This window comes from Cervus canadensis, chromosome 8 (assembly GCF_019320065.1).
Source record: "Cervus canadensis isolate Bull #8, Minnesota chromosome 8, ASM1932006v1, whole genome shotgun sequence".
NCBI classification, from domain to species: Eukaryota; Metazoa; Chordata; class Mammalia; order Artiodactyla; family Cervidae; genus Cervus; species Cervus canadensis.
Window position 1 is genome coordinate 35,987,178 of NC_057393.1, and position 23,643 is coordinate 36,010,820.

The window sequence follows — 23,643 nt, forward strand, 5'->3', positions numbered from 1 at the left end:
TAAAGAGCAGTAAAATGAATAGATTTAAAAATCATCACATTTGTCATTATATTTAGTTATATGACTGCAAAAGATTTATGTAAACGTCACCACCACCACATAATTAATTACCTTCAAAATTTAGTTTTATCCTTCTTTATGGAGGCATACAGAAAAACTATAAAAATAGCATTCTTTACACTGACAACATTTTAATCAAGGGATTCCTTTTTAGGTTATAATAATTTATACTTAATTTGGGTCCTAACACTAATGTTATACTACCAAATTTTCATATATGACCATGAAATCATTAAGAACTTAAAGTATCAATAAACCAAAGTATAAAGTTAGTATTTAGTCATGTGCTTTGCTAATAACAACTAAATTAAATATTCACCAACAAGAATGCCCTATGAGGTTGAGACACTGAATGGATACAGGTTCAGAGAGAAGGACCAAACACCTAAACTTTTCTCTAAAGAAAAGTTGTTTCGAGGCAAAAACAAGCATTCCTGTAGCATTAAAGAAAAGAAAAGAAAAGAAAAAGGCAAGAGGTAGAAAGCAATAAATGAAAAGTACATTATTACATCTTACTTGTCTGAGGTCAATAAATGCAAGTTGCAGGGTATCCCCTTGGAATCCTGGCACCGGCTCAGAGCTGGCAAACACTATTTAAAAAAAAAAATATATATATATATATAAACAAAATTACAAAATATACAAGGGTTTAAGCACTAAATTAATTTCTACTCATTAAAAATATATTATAATATTTACAAGTAATCATTTCAAATAAAGACTATTTATAACCTTCAATTTCACCACTAAGAATGTTCTCTACACCCATTACCACAAATATTTCAATCATTTTAAACTTCTAATCTGCCATTTAATTACTCTAAATCATTAATTACAATAAATTTTAAATGGTTATCCCACAGAAGTTCAAGGGTAATGATATACTTCAATCATGAAATGTTTTTTGACTCTTTTTAGCCTTAGGTGAATGATTATGGCAGCATTTTGAAACTATACCCATGGCATGGTTATCAAAATATTTCAAAACATCTGCTTTGTTATGGAATATGCTCTATAAAATCCTACTTCTAGCTAACAGCAACAATGGCAGCCATGTAAGAAAGCAACATACAGGTAAAATGTTCAAATTAGCAAAATGAGGATGATGCAGGAATGTCTTTCTTTCAAATAATTTTTTTCCATAAAGGAATCCCACTTCTTTAAAAACTAGGGATATCTTAAAAATTAGATTTCATGAGATAGATTTCTTAAAATCTTTAGACAAAAAATATTTTGAAAGTGCCAAGCCGCACAGTTAGAGATCATAATTTCCAGACCAGTGATTAAACCCAGGCCACTGCAGTGAAAGTACTAAGTCCTACCCACTGGACCACCAGGGAATCTCTTTCAAAAAATTTTTGTACTTACAAAAAATTAATACTAGTAACACAGCTTTGTTGTTATTTGAAGACAATCTCAATACTAGTTATTCTGAAAACAAAAGCCTTGTGGCTCATTAAAAAGACCCTATCATTTTACACACATGCTTCTCTGATAAGAATATGAATGTCTGCCACCTTTGCCCTCCCCACTAATACCTGAGTTTTCTTAGAAAGTACTGCAAATTTTCCACTTGTGAATTTATCTGAGCCAGTATTTTAGAAACCACAAAAATTTTTATATACATTTTGGAATAACAAAAATAATTCTTATTTTCTATGTGAAATATAGTTTAGAAAAGCTCAAAATCAACAATTAAAAACCATAAATATATGAAAGTTTAGAACAGCTTAATTTATTTGGCATTTTTGGAGAATGAAGAATTCAAATTAAGTTTTTATTGTTCATGTTGTAAAGTTAATGATCATTTTTACTTTAAGCATCAAAACTTTTTTTCATAATAAGCACTTTTTCCTAAAATTTTAAACTGCATCATAATTCTTTCCATGTCTTTTTAAAAAATAATACTAAATACTATTTAAACTTTTCTTAATTCTCCTCATTGATAACCATTAAGAACAATTTTTATTCTACACAATAAATTCCCAGGGCTGCTATGATATTAACAGTTGTTTTCTATTACATTTAATAGCTCAGAATGCTGTGTTAAGTTCTTATGTCCATATTTTATAATTTTCTGCCTTCTCTCTTACAGTTTTAACATAAATTCTTACTCCCTCCTCTCTCACTCATCTCTTATTATGTCACCTATAATCTTCTTGAGCAGGTAAGTCAGCTAATTGTACTAGAATAGCATCTAAAGGAAGAGAAAATATAGCCTGAACAGGATCCTCTCCCACAAGTAATGTGAATGAGTTTATATGTGCCTTTGAGTATATGCACCTTTTAGTTACTCAGAGTTACACCATTTTCCTTCCTACTTCCTGGTTCTCTGATAGGTACTAAGTAGCAATGCCCATTAGATAGGTGACTATATTCACCTTCCTCAGGCCCCCTATTTCTGGAAAACTAAGATTCATTCAGCAAATCTAACCATACTTTTCACTGTTTAGTATAATTTACTCACATCACTGTCTTTTCATACAATGGAAAGTAGAAAACTTTGGGACTTCCCTTGTGGTCTAGTTGGCTAAGACTCTGAGCTCCCAATGCAGGGGGCCTGGGTTCTATCCCTGGTCAGGGAACTAGATCCTACACGCCACAATTAAGAGTGTGCATGCTGCAACTAAAAATCGAATGCTGGAACAAAGCTCAAATTTCCCATGTACCATAACTAAGACCTGGCCTAGCCAGAAAAGAAAAAGAAGAGTTTCATACTGGTGCAACCCCATCACCGCCTACCATGGCCCAGATAACTGGGTTACCTCTCTTTAGTAACATGAGATCTTAACTGGAAAATAACAACCAAAATTCTAATACCTTAAAAGTAAAGATTTTTTTTTTAATCTAAAAAGTTCTTTTCTTAAGACCATCCAGCATATTGTTGGCTTTTTTGGCAAGTCTCAGGCTACTCTTTCCAAGTAACAATTAACTACTAATCCCTAGTGGTCTCTAACCAAGACTATAAATGTTAGCTTAGTTTCTACCAACACCATATATACATACATACACACACACACACACACACACAGACTTCCTATAACACAAAGAGACTTACTTTATATATCAGACACAAAAATCAGCTCAATTCCAATTATACTTCGATTATTATCTACTTAATCTTCCAGAATTTTTCTACACGGAAAATAATCTGTCAGTTTTCTTCTCTCTCAATTCCTATCCGAAATACTATAGTTTAATAAGCCCCAATGCTTGGCATTAAACCAAAGAGCTTAGTGTTAAAATTATAATAGTACCATAAATTTATATAGTACTTTATAGCTTACAAAGCACTTTCTCACATACCATCGTCTTTGATCATTATAGTAACTTATCTTAGTAAACAGGGCATGCAGATGATGGATCACAAAGTCTTGCAGCTAGAAAAGACACTCTCTTTGAAATATCTCTAACAGTCCTCTGAAGGCTCAGTTTAAAGGCACCATGTTCATAATTTTAAAGGGCAGGAACACTTAAATTGATTTGTCCAGGATCACAAGCTAATTCAGATTTCCTGATATTCAACTCATTGATCCAGAATCTGATTAAGTATTCAGTCTCATCTTACTTACCATCTCTCCTAATTATGTAACCAATATGGACGTGAAATTCACTAGTTTATAGCTCTCAGTTCTTTTCCACAAATGATTCTTAGGGATAATAGACTTCATATCTTTTTCTTTACTTCTTTAAAACTCTGATGCAGTCAATCCTGTTGTTTTTAACCTTCTACAATATCTTGAGTCTGAATCTGTATCTATCTTAATTCAAGCTATCATCATTTCTTGCTTGGATTATGGAAATACACTCCTATTTGGTCTCTTTGCTTCTTGTGTGCTATCTCTCCATCCACTTTCACCAGGATGATTTATATCAGATGTAAATATGATTTGTGACACTTCACAGTTTGAAAACTTTCACTGGTTCCCCATCGCCTTCCCAAAAAAGTAGGACAAGTAAGGTCCTTTATAACCTATCTCTCTAAACTGATCTCTTACCACTTCTGTAGGGGCACCTTAAACTTCTTCCATTCCAAACCACCTGCACTTCCTTGCGCCACCTCTTTCCACAGTACCTCTGCTCCTTCTTCCTGGAGCATCTTTACTCTTCTTCTTCAGTGGGTAACTCTTACTTATCCTACCTACCATTCCGTACATCTTCTATGGAAGACGTCCACTACCCTGAAGGTTGGGTTAGGTCCCTCCTCTGCGATATCACTGCAACTCCTAACACAGCCTAACTACAGTACCTATTTTGCTATAATTGTTTACCTGTCTACGTTTTCCCACCAGACCATATGACTACTGGACAGTGTAAAGCTAGAACATCCTTTGCATATTTAGTGTATTTATTTCAAAATAATTAAGGGTGGGTAAGAAACCTTCAGCCAAAACTAAATCGTGAGTTCGTCCACCAAACAAGAAGCTAACAGAAATAAGAGATCTGGTTTTTTTTTTAACCTTCACATACTCTGTGCCTAGTGTACAAGAGATATTCAGTAAATGTGTTGGATGAATGAATAATACAAATAATTCATTTATTCAAATGTTGTCCCAATAATCCTAGAGATAAGAGTTCAAGCTATGAACTTCTTAAATAACTGATGACTAATTTTGTTTGGGGATCCCTTTAGCTTGTCTTCAGATCCCTCCTTGGCTCATCCAGATTCTCATTTTGTATATGCTTTGTCATTTTCTTTGTTCTTCTCTCTTGGGCCAGCTTTTGATTATTTTTATTTAATAATACTTACTTCCTAATACGATTTCTTTGTCATTTAGTCAGACCATTAAGAGTATTTTTTAAAAACACATGTTGATTTTGGTCTTTCAATAAGGTATTTAAAAACAGGTTCCCAGCTTTCTAAAGTTTTTTGTTGCTTTTTTTTTAAAGAAAGTAAAAATCTTTGGGTTTTTTTTCTCTTAATGCCTACGATTTGATTATTTCTTCTTAAAAACAAAATAACTTCATGATATATTCATTTCCTCTTATTTTTTTGCTATAACATGCAACACAATAATGATTTTGAGTTTAAAAATTCCCTAAGATTAGAGAGGGAGGTGCCATTTTATTGGGAAGGTAAAACTTAGCTGTATTAGTCTAACTGGGAAGAAGATAAGACTGCATTAATTTAGATGAAACTGAAAGCAAAAAATAACATCTCCTAGAGAAGTTGTGGTAATAATCACCAAAACAACAACAACAACAAAACAACTTCCAAGTTGTAAATCTATGAAGTTTTAGGAGAATAAACAGTATCTACAGGGGAAAAAAAAAAAGGGCTTTCCTGGTAGCTCACATGGTGAAGAATCTGCCCGCAATGCTGGAGACCCGGGTTCAACCCCTGGGTCGGGAAAATCCCCTGGAGAAGGAAATGGCAACTCATTCCAGGATTCTTGCCTGGAGAATCCCGTGGACAGAGGAGCCTGACAGACTACAGTCCATAAGGTCGCAAACAGTCCGACATGACTGAAGCAACTTAGCATACACACACGTAGGGGAAGAAAAAGCACTAATTATTTGTAAACATAACAAGACTTTAAGTAGGAAAATATGCCCTTCCTGCCCTTAGGATCTATGCACAGATGTACAGGGTTTGTATGGAGGGAGGAAAAATGGCTAAGAAGTCAGGCTGTAAGTATGTATCTCTGGCATGAAAATATATATCCTTAAACAATCTTGTCCAAGGCAGACAGTTATCTTTACCATAACATGTAGATTATTTGGAAATAATCTACACAGAGTAGAAAAAGTTGTCAGGGGTTGGGTGGAAGTGGAAAAAAGAATTTCCACAGCATCAGAAGAGTAAACAGATTAAAAGACTGAAAAAGAAGATGAAGAGGCTAAGCTAAATAAAGTCTTAAGACACTGCTTGTGGATAACAAGGCAAGGGCATATAAAATGGAATAATTTTGTAACTAAATAAATGACTGAATATAAATACAAACAATCTGCATATTGAGATTTCTCGTAATTCCATTTCTTATGCTGAATATTTAAGGTAGCTAGTTAGAACCCAAAGTTTGGCTAGGCGAGTATTCTGTGTGGAACAGATGTGTTATTAGAAGGGGTGATGAAGAGCACCATCTAGTGGTTTTCCTAATGGTGAAGAATTCATGCCTGGGAGTCCGAGGTCTTGTGAGATTTCTGGACTGCTGTATTCCATTACATGTGGCTGGTAGCGGTGGAGGTCAAGCCTCTGGACCCAACTACCCCTGTACATTCGTCACCCCACTCTTATATAAGGTAGTGTCTATTCCTCTCCCTTTCTTGGAAAAGGAGCAAATTTGATAAATTTGATACTCTAAAATGGCATTAAAACCAGGAACAAATTCAAGTAAGCAAATAATATAATAGCATCCAGCTCACTTAAAAAAAGATACTGAAATATCCCCTCATACCATCAATATAATTTTCCCAGAATCCTTTTATTTTGGGGTGTAGACCTTTTTCAAGGCTAGAAGAGAGACCCTGAGATCATAGCCACATACATACAAAAAAGTCTTTATAGGTTTGTTTTTTTTTTTTTGAGGTGGGCTAAGTCTTTCAGTTCAGTTCAGTCGTTGAGTCCTGTCTGACTCTTTGTGACCCCATGAACCACAGCAAGCCTCCCTGTCCATCACCAACTCCCAGAGTTCACCCAAACCCATGTCCATCGAGTCGGTGATGCCATCCAACCATCTCATCCTCTGTCGTCCCCTTCTCCTCCTGCACTAATCTTTCCCAGAATCAGGGTTGTTGTTTTTTTTTTTTTTTAAATATTAGTATTTACTTATTTGGCTGCTCAATTGCAGCATGTGGGATCTAGTTCCCAGACCAGGGACTGAACCCAGGCCCTATGCAATGGGGGGACCCTGTGCAGCATCTAAGCCACTGGGCCACTAGGGAAATCCCCAGGGTCTTTTCAAATGAGTCAGCGCTTCACATTATGTGGCCAAAGTACTGGAGTTTCAGCTTCAACATCAGTCCTTCCAATGAACACCCAGGACTGATCTCCTTTAGGATGGACTGGTTGCATCTCCTTGCAGTCCAAGGGACTCTCAAGAGTCTTCTCCAACACCACAGTTCAAAAGCATCAATTCTTTGGTGCTCAGCTTTCTTTATAGTCCAACGCTCACATCCATATATGACCACTGGAAAAACCAGAGCCTTGACTAGACAGACCTTTGTTGACAAAGTAATGTCTCTGCTTTTTAATATGCTGTCTAGGTTGGTCATAACTTTCCTTCCAAAGAGTAAGCATCTTTTAATTTCATGGCTGCAATCACCATCTGCAGTGATTTTGGAGCCCAGAAAAATAAAGTCAGCCACTGTTTCCCCATCTATTTGCTATGAAGTGATGGGACTGGATGCCATGATCTTAGTTTTTCTGAATGTTGAGCTTTAAGCTAACTTTTTCACTCTCCTCTTTCACTTTCATCAAGAGGCTCTTTAGTTCTTCTTCACTTTCTGCCATAAGGGTGGTGTCATCTGCACATCTGAGGTTATTGATATTTCCCCCAGCAATCTTGATTCCAGCTTGTGCTTCATCCAGCCCAGCGTTTCTCATGATGTACTCTGCATATAAGTTAAATAAGCAGGGTGACAATATATAGCCTTGATGTACTCCTTTTCCTATTTGGAACCAGTCTGTAGTTCCATGTCCAGTTCTAACTGTTACCTCCTGACCTGCATATAGGTTTCTCCAGAGGCAGGTCAGGTGGTCTGGTATTCCCATCTCCTTCAGAATTTTCCACAGTTTATTGTGATCCACACAGTCAAAGGCTTTGGCATAGTCAATAAAGCAAAGATAGATGTTTTTCTGGAACTCTCTTGCTTTTTCAATGATCCAGCAGATGTTGGCAGTTTGATCTCTGGTTCTTCTGCCTTTTCTAAAACCAGCTTGAACATCTGGAAGTTCATGGTTCACGTATTGCTGAAGCCTGGCTTGGAAAATTTTAAGCATTACTTTACTAGCGTGTGAGATGAGTGCAATTGTGCGGTAGTTTGAGCATCGTTTGGCATTGCCTTTCTTTGGGACTGGAATGAAAACTGACATCTTCCTTCGCCAACCATATAGTTATACTAATAATATTGGTTATGGTTAAGTTAACAAAAAATATGCACTTTATTTATGCATAAACACTACCTAATACTCTCAATCCATCTACCTTTTAACTAAATTAGATCTGCTTCTTATACTCTTTCACAGTGCTATCTACTTTTCTAAAATTTAACAACTTGTAATCATATTTATTTGTGCAATCATAAAATGAATGTCTTCCCACTGAGCCTAAAAGCCAAGAGGGTTAGGACCTTTTCTGTTTTGTTTACCACTTCCTCTAAATGCCAAGCACTTTGTAGATGTGAAGAAATTAATTAATATACGACTTTGATGTTCATACTCTTCTTTGTCTTAAATTTTACTACCTCTGAATCCTAGGATGTATCTTGGAAATTATGAATTCCAAATCCATTATTTCACAGGAAAAACTGAGTCTTCTCAACTGTTAAATACAAAAGCTACTTGCCCAAATACAGGTAGAGCCAGGACTAGAATGATGGTCTTAACTTCCTGACATTTGCTCAAACCATCTTAAGATAGATCAGTGCAAAGAAATAGAGGAAAACAATAGAATGGGAAAGACTAGAGATCTCTTCAAGAAAATGAGAAATACCAAGGGAACATTTCATGCAAAGATGGGCTCAATAAAGGACAGAAATGGTATGGACCTAACAGAAGCAGAAGATATTAAGATGAGGTGGCAAGAATACACAGAAGAACTGTATAAAAAAGATCTTCACGACAGAGATAATGACAATGGTGTGATCACTCACCTAGAGCCAGACCTGGAATGTGAAGTCAAGTGGGCCTTAGAAAGCATCACTACGAACAAAGCTAGTGGAGGTGATAGAATTCCAGTTGAGCTATTTCAAATCCTAAAAGATGATGCTGTGAAAGTGCTGCATTCAATATGCCAGCAAATTTGGAAAACTCAGCACTGGCCACAGCACTGGAAAAGGTCAGTTTTCCTGGCTATGGTTTTTCCAGTGGTCATCCAGTATGGATGTGAGAGTTGGGACTATAAAGAAAGCTGAGCACCGAAGAATTGATGCTTTTGAACTGTGGTGTTGGAGAAGACTCTTGAGAGTCCCTTGGACTGCAAGGAGATCCAACCAGTCCATCCTAAAGGAGATCAGTCCCGGGTGTTCATTGGAAGGACTGATGCTGAAGCTGAAACTGCAATACTTTGGCCACCTGATGTGAAAAGCTGACTCATTTGAAAAGATCCTGATGCTGGGAAAGATTGAGGGCGGGAGAAGAAGGGGATGACAGAGGATGAGATGGTTGGATGGCATCAGTGACTGAATGGACATGAGTTTGGGTAAACTCCAGGAGTTGGTGATTGACAGGGAGGCCTGGTGTGCTGCCGTTCATGGGGTTGCAAACAGTCAGACACGACTGAGTGACTGGACTGAACTGAAGGAAAAAAAAAGTTCTATATAAGTTCATATGATTTCACCCCTAACTCAGACATTTTATCCAGTCTGACCTGTGTGTGTGTGTGTGTGTGTGTGTGTGTGTGTGTAGTGTGTGTGTGTACATGCACACTCAGTTATGTCTGACTCTTTGTGACCCCATGGACTCTAGCCCACCAGGCTCCCCTGTCCATGGAATTTTCAAGAACAACAACAGAAAAAGACCTGAAGATAAATGACTGAAAAGGAAATGTAAATAATTCTACAAGAAAATACTAAAGAAATTTTGACTGCTCAGTTCAGAACAGATGAAGTTAAATGGTCATTTAAACACAGTCATCAAATATGTGAAGAATTTCATAAATGATCAGTTATGTATATACCAAGAAGTTGAATGGTCTTGAAAACAAGTACAGTAGCATCAACTGGCTTAACTTTTTTCCCCAAAGAAGCAGCATTTATTCATTTATTTATTTTTGGCTGTGCTGAAAGGCATACAGGATATTGGTTCCACATGACCAAGGATCAAACCCGTGCCATCTGTAGTGGAAGTACGGAGTCTTAACCACTGGATCTCCAGGGAAGTCCTTGTCCTTAATTTTTTGATAACAAAGTTAGGAGAACTCTAGAAAAGTAAATGTAGACTATAGAGACTTCTTGATTTGTTAATTTGTTCATTTATGCAACAGACACTCTGTGAGCACAGTATTCTGCAGGGTGCTGATAATTATAAATTCTATACTGAATTTAACTTCTATCCTAGATGATTGTATCTCTTCTCTTTTCCCTTGCTTCTTACCCTTCCACATCTTTTCTTTTTTTCCCCTCTTCATACCACCCACCCCAAACATGGGATGCATTCTCAGGTCTCTTCTACCAGGAGAGTCTGTGATTCTAACCACCTAATTCATATCAAATTTATTTATTTACTATCTTTATGTATTCCCTCCTTCAAAATATTTGGAATCCATTTTCTTCTCTCCATTCCCACTGCCCAAAGTCAAGTTCTTTCTATTCTTCACAGGAAAACGTTCAATAGTCTTTTAAAATGTCTTCCTACTTGCAGTACCTCTCTCATTTCAGTTTAATTTCCACATGATACAGAGTTAACTTTCTATAATATAAATCTTACCATGCCCTGGTCTTTATTAAAATGTTTCAATGTATCTCTATTGCTTATTAACTAAAATCCAAGCGTTCAGAAGTCTAAGTTTTTTCTGCCATATCTTTCAATACTTTCAATCATGCATCTTATAGTCTAGCTACAAAAGACTGTATAAAGATTCCATAAGCATGCTCTCATCACAGTGCTTTTTAGAAAATGGTTTTTTTTTAAGATTTATTTATTTTTGGCTGTGATGGGTCTTCGTTGCTGTGCAAGGGCTTTCTCTTGTTGCTGTGAGCAGCGCGGCTACTCTAGAGTGCGGGCTTCTTCTGGCGGTGGCTCCTCTTGATGTGGAACGTGGGCCCTAGATTGCTTGGGCTTTAGTAGTCTCACCTCTTGGGCTCCAGAGCACTGACCCCATAGTTGTGGAACATGGGGTTAGTTGCTCTGCGGCATGTGGGATCCTCAAGGACCAGGGATCAAACCTGTGTCCCTTGCATTGGCTGGCGGACTCCTAACTACTAGACCACCAGGGAAGACCTAGGAAACTGCTTTAATTTTTATTTCTTTATTTATGGCTGTGCTGGGTTCTTGCTGCTGCACACAGCTTCCCCTAGTTGCTGTGAGTAAGGGCCACTCTCTGCTGCTGTGCACGGGCTTCTCGCCGCAGGGGCTTTTCCTGTTGGAAAGCACAGGCTCTACATGCACGGGCTTCAGTGGTTATAGCACTTGGGCTCAGAAGTTGCAACTCATGGACTCTAGAGCGCACAGGCTTTAGTTTCTCCATAGAATGTGGAATCTTCTTGCACCAGGGATCAAACCCATGTCCCCTGCATTACCAGCTGGATTCTTGATACTGTACCACCAGGGAAATCCCAGCACAGTGCTTTTGCCTATGCCGTTCCCTCTGTTCGGAATTCCCTTCCTTGCTTTTGATGAAATCATACTCATCCTTTAAGTCTCTCAAATTTCACTTCCATGATAGTCAATCTTTTCAATCCCATGGCATGTATAATTAATTGCTCCCTCTCTTCAAGTAATATTTACTTCTATAAAGAATTTATGTTCTACTATAGCTATTTACATGTCTGTTTTCTCCCCATCCAGTATGTGAGATCTTTGAAACTTGATTCATCTTTTTTATTTACCAGTAACAACAGGTAATAGGTTCCCATTAAACATCTGAATAAATGAATCTTTCCTACAAACTAGTTGACTCTACAAGGAAAAAATTCAGTTACAGACTGAAATTTGAGCTCAAGCCAGTTTAAAACCTCCTAAGTCTCTGTGTCACAAGAAATACCAGGGAAAAGGGCACAAACATATTTGAAAAAATAAGTGAGCACATGGATGAGTGAGTACTAATTCTTTCACCATTAGAAAAATGAAACAACAACTAAAAGCATAATGGCTGAATGACATGAAAAACTGAAGTACTTCTAACTTTCTACCTCCCCAACTTCAGCTGATTGTGCTATTTGTTTCTACCTGCAGAGCGACATTTTAAGGCCTAGGAAATATATGCATAATGTTTTTACAAAGTAATAAAGACGGAAAAATAATCAAAATAAATAAAAGGAACATTTAATTCAAAATAAAGGCCATTCTTGATGCTTAGATTTGACGTTCACCTCTTATCGTTTAAAATCTTTGACTGAATTTCTTGAGATGCCCAGGATCTTTGGTGGTTTACCTAGGTCCTGATCTCTGCTATCTGACTTTCTTGGACTCTGGATTTCTTACTAGCATAAAACAGACTAGTAGGATTTTGTGTTAATCCCACAAACCAGTCACAGACTTTTAAGTAACAGTTTCTGAACCTTTTGAAGGGAAAGTAATTACTATGAATTAATATGGATTTACAAAGAATAAAAGCAGTAACATTTTCTTCTTTGAAAAAGTAATTAAAACTGGTAGAAGAGGAAAACTCAACGGCCATTATTATTCCTACATACCAGCAAGGCATCCAGCAAAGTGGCTCATAACTTTGACTTACAACTTAGATTCAAAACTATGAGTTAAATTCAACAAAGGAATTAACAACGGGCTAAAGACACTCACAAGATTCTGAATAATGGATCTAAGTCAAAATGAACAGAGAGATCCAGGTAATGTGGTTCTCAAACTTTACTGTGCGTCAATATCACTTGAAAGACTTATTAAAAAAGAAATTGCTATGTCCTGTGCCAAGAATTGCTAGCATATTGAGTGGAGCACTTTCACTCAATATGAGTGGAGCAGCATCATCTTTTAGGATCTGAGAAGCTCAGCTGGAATTCCATCACCTCCATTAGCTTTGTTCATACTGATGCTTCCTAAGGCCCACTTGACTTCACATTCCAGCATGTCTGGCTCTAGGTGAGTGATCATACCATCGTGATTATCTGGGTCATGAAGAGCTTTTTTGTACAGTTCTTCTATGCATTCTTGCCACCTCTTCTTAATATATTCTGCTTCTGTCAGGTCTATACCATTTCTGTCCTTTATTGAGCCCATCTTTGCATGAAATGTTCCCTTGGTATCTCTCATTTTCTTGAAGAGATCTCTATAGTCTTTCCTATTCTATTGTTTTCCTTTATTTCTTTGCATTGATCACTGAGGAAGGCTTTCTTATCTCTCCTGGCTATTCTTTGGAACTCTGCATTCAAATGGGTATATCTTTCCTTTTCTCCTTTGCTTTTCACTTCACTTCTTTTCAGAGCTATTTGTAAGGCCTCCTCAGACAGCCATTTTGCTTTTTTGCATTTCTTTTTCCTGGGGGTGGTTTTGATTCCTGTCTCCTATACAATGTCATGAACCTCCGTCCATAGTTCATCAGGCACTCTATCAGATCTAATCCCTTAAATCTATTTCTCACTTCTACTGTATAATCATAAGGGATTTGATTTAGGTCATACCTGAATGGTCTAGTGGTTTTCCCCACTTTCTTCAATTTCAGTCTGAATTTGGCAACAAGGAGTTCATGATCTGAGCCACAGTCAGCTCCCGGTCTTGTTTTTGCTGACGGTATAGAGCCTCTCCATCTTTGGCTGCAAAGAATATAATCAATCTGAGTTTGGTACTGACCATCTGGTGATGTCCATGTGTAGAGTCTTCTCTTGTGTTGTTGGAAGAGGGTGTTTGCTATGACCAGTGTGTCCTCTCGGCAGAACTCTATTAGCCTGCTTCATTCTGTATTCCAAGGCCAAATTTGCCTGTTACTCCAGGTATTCATGGGTTTGGGTGAACTCTGGGAGTTGGTGATGGACAAGGAGGACTGGTGTGCTGCGGTTCATGGGGTCGCAGAGTCGGACATGACTGAGCGACTGAACTGAACTGAACCAGGTGTTTCTTGACTTCCTACTTTTATATTCTAGTCCCTAAAATGAAAAGGACATCTTTTTGGGTGTTAGTTCTAAAAGGTCTTGTAGGTCTTCATAAAACTGTTCAACCTCAGCTTCTTCAGCATTACTGGTCGGGGCACAGACTTGGATTACTGTGATATTGAATGGTTTGCCTTGGAAAGGAATAGAGATCATTCTGTCATTTTTGAGATTGCATCCAAGTACTGCATTTTGGACTCTTTTGTTGACAATGATGGCTACTCCATTTCTTCCAAGGGATTTTTGCTCACAGTAGTCAATATAATGGTCATCTGAGTTAAATTCACCCATTCCAGTCCATTTTAGTTTGCTGACTCTGAAAATGTCGATTCCTGCCATCTCCTGTTTGACCATTTCCAATTTGCCTTGATTCATGGACCTAACGTTCCAGGTTCCTATCCAATACTGCTCTTTACAGCATTGGACCATGCTTCCATCACCAGTCACATCCACAACTGGGTGTTGTTTTTGCTTTGGCTCCATCTCTTCATTCTTTCTGGAGGTATTTGTCCACTGATCTCCAGTAGCATATTGGGCACCTATCGACCTGGGTGGTTCTTCTTTCAGTGTGCTATAATTTTGCCTTTTCATACTGTTTATTGGGTTCTCAAGGTAAGAATACTGAAGTGGTTTCCATTCCCTTCTCCAGGGGATCACATTTTGTCAGAACTTTCCACCATGACCCGTCTGTCTTGGGTAGCCCTACACCGGTGGAATTCCAGTTGAGCTATTTCAAATCCTAAAAGATGATGCTGTGAAAGTGCTGCACTCAATATGCCAGCAAATTTGGAAACCTCAGGACTGGCCACAGGACTGGAAACGATCAGTTTTCATTCCAATCCCAAAGAAAGGCAATGCTAAAGAATGCTCAAACTACCACACAATTGCACTCATCTCACATACTAGTAAAGTAATGCTCAAAATTCTCCAAGCCAGGCTTAAACAATATGTGAACTGTGAACTTCCAGATGTTCAAGCTGATTTTAGAAAAGGCAGAAGAACCAGAGATCAAACTGCCAACATCTGCTGGATCATTGAAAAAGCAAGAGAGTTCCAGAAAAACATCTATCTTTGCTTTATTGACTATGCCAAAGCCTTTGACTGTGTGGATCACAATAAACTGTGGAAAATTCTGAAGGAGATGGGAATACCAGATCACCTAACCTGCCTCTTGAGAAACCTGTTTGCAGGTCAGGAGGCAACAGTTAGAACTGGACATGGAACAACAGACTGGTTCCAAATAGGAAAAGGAGTACATCAGGGCTGTATATTGTCACCCTGCTTATTTCTCATGATATATGAGAAACACTGGGCTGGATGAAGCACAAGCTGGAATCAAGATTGCCGGGAGAAATATCAATAACCTCAGATATGCAGATGACACCACCCTTATGGCAGAAAGTGAAGAAGAACTAAAGAGCCTCTTGATGAAAGTGAAAGAGGAGAGTGACAAAGTTGGCTTAAAGCTCAACTTTCAGAAAAGGTCATGGCATCTGGTCCCATCACTTCATGGCAAATAGATGGGGAAACAGTGGAAACAGTGGCAGACTATCTTTTGGGGCTCTGAAATCACTGCAGATGGTGACCACAGCCATTAAATTAAGATGCTTACTCCTTGGAAGGAAAGTTATGACCAACCTAGACAGCATATTAAAAAGTAGAGACATTACTTTGTCAATAAAGGTACGTCTAGAGAAGGCTATGGTTATTTCATTAGTCATGTATGGATGTGAGAGTTCGACTATACAGAAAGCTGAGCGCAGAAGAGCTGATGCTTTTGAACTGTGGTGTTGGAGAAGACTCTTGAGAGTCCCTTGGACTGCAAGGAGATGCAACCAGTCCATCCTAAAGGAGATCAGTCCTGGGTGTTCATTGGAAGGACTGATGTTGAAGCTGAAACTGCAATACTTTGGCCACCTGATGCAAAGAGCTGACTCATTTGAAAAGACCCTGATGCTGGGAAAGATTTAAGGCAGGAGAAGGGGACGACAGAGGATGAGATGGTTGGATGGTATCACTGACTCAATGGACATGAGTTCGGGTAAACTCCGTAGGTTGGTGATGGACAGGGAGGCCTGGTGTGCTGCAGTCCATGGGGTCGCTAAGAGTCAGACACGACTGAGCGACTGAACTTAACTGAACTGAACTGTGCCAAGAATTTATAATTCAGCAGGTGGGGTTCAAGAATTCACATTACCAACAAGTTCCCAGATGATACAGTTACTGCTCATCTGAAAACCATGTTTTGATAATCACTGATGTACTATATATCAGGATACAGATATCAGGTTTTGTTCAACATTTTACTAATGACTTTGTTAAGTAAAATCATGATTATAAATCTGAAGATGATATTAAATTTTTATATAAAAAGATCTCAATAGGCTAATTGTGGGAGAAATCTTAAAATTTAACAGGGATAATCTTAAAATCCTAAAATAAAAACTAATCATACAAGAAAAACAAATCACACTGAAAAAAAAGAGAGATTTTAGAACACTACAGCTTCAATGACTCAAAAGTATACACTGGTAACAAAAAAAGGTAATAGCAGTTTGGACTTTACTAATAAAGTACAAAACATGGAACAATGCATTTGATATTCCAACTATGTATTATACTGGTTCCCCCACACCTGCATATCTCTGTATTCAGCTTTGGGTATCAGACATTAAATAGAAGGTAGTCAAACCAGGTTGTTCAAAGAAGAGCTTTGGCTCTAAAATCGTTATCACATGACAAAAGTAAGAAGAAATGTTTATGTCTGGCTTTCAGAAGATTCAGAAAAACATAAAGAAGTTTTCATATACTTGGCTTGTGGATGAGGACTTGCTTTTCTCTGTATCACCCTAAGCAGAACTACCACACATAGCTGTCAGACTGCTCACTATACACAGGTGTCCAGTTGAGGAAAGGAGTGGGGAGGGAGTGAGGGCTGAAATCTTAGTTTATAAGACATTACTTTGCCAACAAACGTCCGTCTAGTCAAGGCTGGGGTTTTTCCAGTAGTCATGTATGGATGTGAGAGTGGGACTATAAAGAAAGTGGAGCACCAAAGAATTGATGCTTTTGAACGTGGTGTTGGAGAAGACTCTTCAGAGTTCCTTGGACTGCAAGGAGATCCAACCAGTCCATCCTAAAGGAGATCAGTCCTGGGTGTTCCTTGGAAGGACAGATGCTGAAGCTGAAACTCCAGTACTTTGGCCACCTGATGCGAAGAGCTGACTCATTTGAAAAGACCCTGATGATGGGATAGATTGAGGGCAGGAGGAGAAGGGGATAACAGAGGATGAGATGGTTAGATGGCATCAGTGACTGAATGGACATGAGTTTGGGTAAACTCCGGGAGTTGGTGATGGACAGGGAGGCCTGGCATGCTACAGTCCATGGGGTCGCTAAGAGTCAGACACGACTGAGTGACTGAACTGAACTGAACTGATAAGTCGTGTGCCTTGCTCAGAGAGTCCAACTGGAAAAGGGGTAAACTTTTTTCTCATTCATATAAAGAGGACAGTACTGGAAGACTTTTTCCTTTCAGTGAGAATACCTTTTCTAATTTGCACAAAGGCACAATATGAACTAGTTGTGACTCTAGTCCTAAGGTAGAAACTAGATTTCATTAGGAGAAGTTTAGAGAAAATGATATTTCAACTCAATGAAAGAAAATGATACAGTAATATAGTAAATGGAAACTCATTTTTTGAAGAGTAGCTGTCTCCCAAATTAAATGTTCAAGCAATAGCTAGACAACTACTTGACAGGGTTATTTTCATTTATTATTTTTCCATTTATTTTTATTAGTTGGAGGCTAATTACAATATTGCAGTGGTTTTTGTCATACATTGACATGAATCAGCCGTGGATCTACATGTGTTCCCCATCCTGAACCCCCCTCCCACCTCCCTCCCCATCCCATCCCTCTGGATCATCCCAGTGCACCAGCCCCGAGCACTTGTCTCATGCATCCAACCTGGACTGGCGATCTGTTTCACACTTGATAATATACATGTTTGGATGCTGTTCTCTCAGATAATCCCACCCTCACCTTCTCCCATACAGTCCAAAAGTCTGTTCTATACATCTGTGTCTCTTTTTCTGTCTTGCATATAGGGTTATCGCATTTATTTATTTTTAAAAATATTTATTTGGCTGCGCATGGTCTTTAGTTGTGGCATACGGGATCTAGTTCCTGACCAGGGACCAAAACCAGTCCCTCTGCACTGGGAACATGGAGTCTTAGCTCCTGGACCACCAGGAAAGTCTGACAGCATTATTTCACAGTGTTTCAAAGTAGGGGAGTATGTGAATGTGTATTACCAGGAAGATGGCAAAACTCAATCATTATTTACTTCTAGGATTCTACATTTGAACTACCATTTTCTCCATATCCTAGTTGATTCCTAAGGCATCCATATTCCTTCTCTTCACAAATTTACCATATATTCTAGCATTCATCTCACCTAACCAAATTCTTTTTCCTGTTTCCGTTTCCTTTCCTTCCCCTGCCCTGACATGTAGAAAGCATACACATGGCATCAAAACTAAAAATAAACTGCATTTTTAAAAATTGCTTTCTTTCAAAAACACTATTTAAAATAAACATGAAGGGAATTCCCTGGCAATCCACAGGTTAGGACTCTAAGCTTCTACTACAAACCAAGGTGTCTTGGTTCAAACCCTGGTCAGGCTACCAAGAGTCTGCAAGCTGCGTAGCATAGCCAAATAAATAAATTAATAATGGGATGAAAACTAAAATTCTCTGAACGTATTACTGGAGAAAGCTAAGTTCCATGTTTAAGTGATTTACATATCAATCACAAGAAGTCATGAGTTCTTTTTGTACCAGAAGGAGTGTTGTAATTCTCTGGTGGTCCAGTGGTTAGGACTCTGAGTTTCCAATGCCAGGGGCCCAGGTTTGATCCTTGGTTGGGGAACTAAGATCCCACAAGCCTCATGAGGTGGCCAAAGCGGTGGGGAAATGGAATGTCAATTTTTATTTGTTCAGTGATTATTGAATACCTGATACTGTATTAAGTAAGGATCTGGTCTCATTACTTCATGCATATAGATGAGGAAACAATGGAAACAGTTAAAAGACTTTATTTTCTTGGGCTCCAAAACCAATGCAGATGGTGACTGCAGCCATGAAATTAAAAGAAACTTGTTCCTTGGAAGGAAAACTATGACAAACCCAGACAGCACAGTAAAAAGCAGAGACATCACTTTACCAACAAAGGTCTATATAGTCAAAGCTATAATTTTTCCAGTAGTCATGTATGGATGTGAGAGTTGGACCACAAAGAAAGCTAAGTGCCAAAGAACTGATGCTTTTGAACTGTGGTGTTGGAGAAGACTCTTGAGAGTTCCTTGGACAGCAAGGAGATCAAACCAGTCAATCCTAAAGGAAATCAACCCTAAATAGTCACTGGAAGGACTGATACTGAAGCTGAAGCTCCAATACTTTGGCCACCTGATGCAAAGAGCCAACTCTTTGGAAAAGACCCTGATGCTGGGAAAGAGAAGGCAGGAGGAGAAGGGGAAGACAGAGGATGAGATGGTTGGATGGCATTACTGACTCAATGGACATGAGTTTGAGCAAGCTCCAGGAGATGGTGAAGGACAGGAAAGCCTGGCATGCTGCAGTCCATGGAGTTTCGATGAGTCGGACACAAATGAGGGACTGAACAACAACAAATACGTGGTAAGTATTAAGGAGCAGAGCCAACTACAGGCATCATCTTACAAGAAGCTGAGTTAACCTCTGTGACTTGTCTTTAAGTCCTGGTTTCTCCCTTTCCGTATCTGTAGTACCAGAACCTTGGCCCTCATTAGGGTTTATCCCTTTTGCACCTGGATCCTGGACATCTTTAACTGAGTTATACCTTACAGTTTTGTATAATTTCTTCTAAGAGATTAATCTTTTAAGAAAACATCAGTGTTTTAAAAGAAGTCTTCAGTAACCCTACCCAAATAAGTAACTAATGGGAGAAAGTGTCCTGTGATGGGACAAAGAGGCAAAGCTGTGTGTTTATGTGCCTTTTCTAAGTAGAGTCAGGTTTGCTTTTCAAGGAGAGATAAGAGAACAGAGAAAAAATCTAGGTACCTGAAGCTGCCTAACCAAACAGTAATTTCCATTTTTGAACAAATATCTAATTGAGAAGATACAACCAAATGCCAATAAAGGGTTCAATGACCCAATTATCAATACTCTGAAATGCCTCAAGCAATACTTATATAAAAAGTTTATATGAGTATTATACCAAAATGATCTCATAAGACAGCTTTTTTTTTCTTTTGGCATGCAGCATGGCTTGTGGGACCTTAGGTCCTTACAAGGGATTGAACCAGAGCCCTCTATAGTGAAAACGCAGAGTCCCAACCACTGAACCACCTGGGAATTCCCCTATAAGATAGCTTTTTTTTTTTTTTAATTATTTTTTTTTTTTCCAGTGGGTTTTGTCATACATTGATATGAATCAGCCATGGTTTTACATGTATTCCCATCCCGATCCCCCCTCCCACCTCCCTCTCCACCCGATTCCTCTGGGTCTTCCCAGTGCACCAGGCCAGAGCACTTGTCTCATGCATCCCACCTGGGCTGGTGATCTGTTTCACCATAGATAGTATACATGCTGTTCTTTTGAAATATCCCACCCTCACATTCTCCCACAGAGTTCAAAAGGTCTGTTCTGTATTTCTGTGTCTCTTTTTCTGTTTTGCATATAGGGTTATCGTTATCACTTTCTAAATTCCATATATATGTGTTAGTATGCTGTAATGTTCTTTATCTTTCTGGCTTACTTCACTCTGTATAATGGGCTCCAGCTTCATCCATCTCATTAGAACTGGTTCAAATGAATTCTTTTTAATGGCTGAGTAATATTCCATGGTGTATATGTACCACAGCTTCCTTATCCATTCATCTGCTGATGGGCATCTAGGTTGCTTCCATGTCCTGGCTATTATAAACAGTGCTGCGATGAACATTGGGGTGCACGTGTCTCTTTCAGATCTGGTTTCCTCAGTGTGTATGCCCAGAAGTGGGATTGCTGGGTCATATGGCAGTTCTATTTCCAGTTTTTTAAGAAATCTCCACACTGTTTTCCATAGTGGCTGTACTAGTTTGCATTCCCACCAACAGTGTAAGAGGGTTCCCTTTTCTCCACACCCTCTCCAGCATTTATTGCTTGTAGACTTTTGGATAGCAGCCATCCTGACTGGCGTGTAATGGTACCTCATTGTGGTTTTGATTTGCATTTCTCTGATAATGAGTGATGTTGAGCATCTTTTCATGTGTTTGTTAGCCATCTGTATGTCTTCTTTGGAGAAATGTCTGTTTAGTTCTTTGGCCCATTTTTTGATTGGGTCATTTATTTTTCTGGAATTGAGCTGCAGGAGTTGCTTGTATATTTTTGAGATTAATCCTTTGTCTGTTTCTTCATTTGCTATTATTTTCTCCCAATCTGAGGGCTGTCTTTGATGAAAGAAATCAAAGAGGACACAAACAAGATGGAGAAACATACCGTGTTCATGGATTGGAAGAATCAATATTGTCAAAATGGCTATTCTACCCAAAGCAGTCTATAGATTCAATGCAATCCCTATCAAGCTACCAACGGTATTTTTCACAGAACTAGACCAAAGAATTTCACAATTTGTATGGAAATACAAAAAACCTCGAATAGCCAAAATAATCTTGAGAAAGAAGAATGGAACTGGAGGAATCAACCTGCCTGACTTCAGACTCTACTACAAAGCCACAGTCATCAAGACAGTATGGTACTGGCACAAAGACAGAAATATAGATCAATGGAACAGAATAGAAAGCCCAGAGATAAATCCACGAACCTATGGACACCTTATCTTTGACAAAGGAGGCAAGGATATACAATGGAAAAAAGACAACCTCTTTAACAAGTGGTGCTGGGAAAACTGGTCAACCACTTGTAAAAGAATGAAACTAGAACACTTTCTAACACCATACACAAAAATAAACTCAAAATGGATTAAAGATCTAAATGTAAGACCAGAAACTATAAAACTCCTAGAGGAGAACATAGGCAAAACACTCTCCGACATAAAACACAGCAAGATCCTCTATGACCCACCTCCCAGAATATTGGAAATAAAAGCAAAACTAAACAAATGGGACCTAATGAAACTTAAAAGCTTTTGCACTACAAAGGAAACTATAAGTAAGGTGAAAAGACAGCCCTCAGATTGGGAGAAAATATAAGATAGCTTTTAAAGACTTTTAAGAAATCAATTTCAAACTATTTGTAGAATGAATTAACAATTGCTTTGAGTTAGAAACTTTAAAAATTTTTTTTATTTATGCACTTATTTTCAGCTGGGTCTTGCTCTACTTGGGCTTTCTCTAGTTGCAGTGAGCAGGGGCTACTCTCTAGTTGTGGTGCTCCAGCTTCTCACTGAGATGTTTCTTTTGTTGCAGAGCACTGGCTCTAGAGCATGTAGGCTACAGTAGCTTTGGCACACAGGCATAGTTGCTCCACAGCATGTAGGATCTTCTTAGATCAGGGATCGAACCCATGGCCCCTGCACTGGCAGGTGAATTCTTAACCACTGGACCACCAGGGAAGTTCCTGAAACAATTTTTTTTTTTAAATATCTATTTATTTGGCTGTGCCAGCTCTTAATTGCTGTATGTAGGATCTTTAGTTGTGGTATGTAGGATCTAGTTCCCTGATCAGGGATCAAACCTGTGACCCCTGTATTGGAAGTGCAGAATATTGGCCACTGGACCACCAGGAAAGTCCCTAGAAACATTTTAAAAAGTGCTTTTTGGTAAATATTTTAGGAAATACAATAAATATCATCTTGTAAATGACAGTTTTATTTTGAGAAACAAATATAATAAAGGCTTTCTAATTTGAGAAAATTAGAAATGCTTTCTAGGAAAAGAAAATGGATTCTTCTCTTTCGTAGGGAAAAACTATCTTTCTTTTACTTTGTAGATTAGTATTTCTCTTTTTTTGAAGGAAGTTGGTGAGTCTTTAAAAACTCTGTTATTTTTTTGTGTAATAAATGATTGATAAATATAATGAGTAATTGAGCCTATATACTTATTCTTTTTAATGTTAATTATGTTTTTCCTAGCAGAATGCCTTGTATAGAAGCAGACAAATATTTATTACTCATTGAAAAAACTGTCACTCCTGCTTCAGCTGCAAACCACTGACATTTAATTTTCTAACGTCTTTCACAGAGAATATATGATTGCAAAATCTGCGCCAAACAAGTATTTTATAATCCTTCTTGTGCCCCACTGTTTTTCAATTTATCAACAGTGGTGCCTGCCTAAACTGTCAACCAGGGATTTTCATCATTTAATCAATATACCATACATTTGAAAGGAGTGCTTAAAAATTATTCCATTAACTCATGTCTTGTATAAGGGTAAAAAACCAAACAGCTAGAAGCATTTATAGCAAGGCTAATAACTAAACAGCACAATCAACTTTGAAGGTGACTGGCTAATGTCAACATTAGATCGTGGAATCTGCTAACCCTGTCACCTAAAGAAAATAAAGCGAAAAATAAGGGCAAAGGTACAGACTTGAGAAATTCTTTGGGAGAGAGAATCAAAATGTCAGACTATAAAGAAACTGCACTTGGAATGCAGGGTCCTAAGAGTATTCT

General features: G+C 38.3%; 1 protein-coding gene across 10 annotated transcripts in view; it reads right to left on the bottom strand.

The window, feature by feature from the left end:
* EXOC6 (exocyst complex component 6) overlaps window positions 1–23,643 on the bottom strand; it is a 193,942-nt gene that overhangs the window by 32,872 nt on the left and 137,427 nt on the right. For 9 of the 10 annotated variants that reach the window (XM_043475975.1, XM_043475978.1, XM_043475979.1 and 6 more), the window contains one exon: window positions 577–650. In XM_043475975.1, the coding sequence (XP_043331910.1) occupies window positions 577–650 (74 nt within the window). Of the gene's footprint in view, window positions 1–569; window positions 651–23,643 lie in introns of all 10 variants that reach the window. The other variant, XR_006270786.1, reaches the window with a different exon arrangement.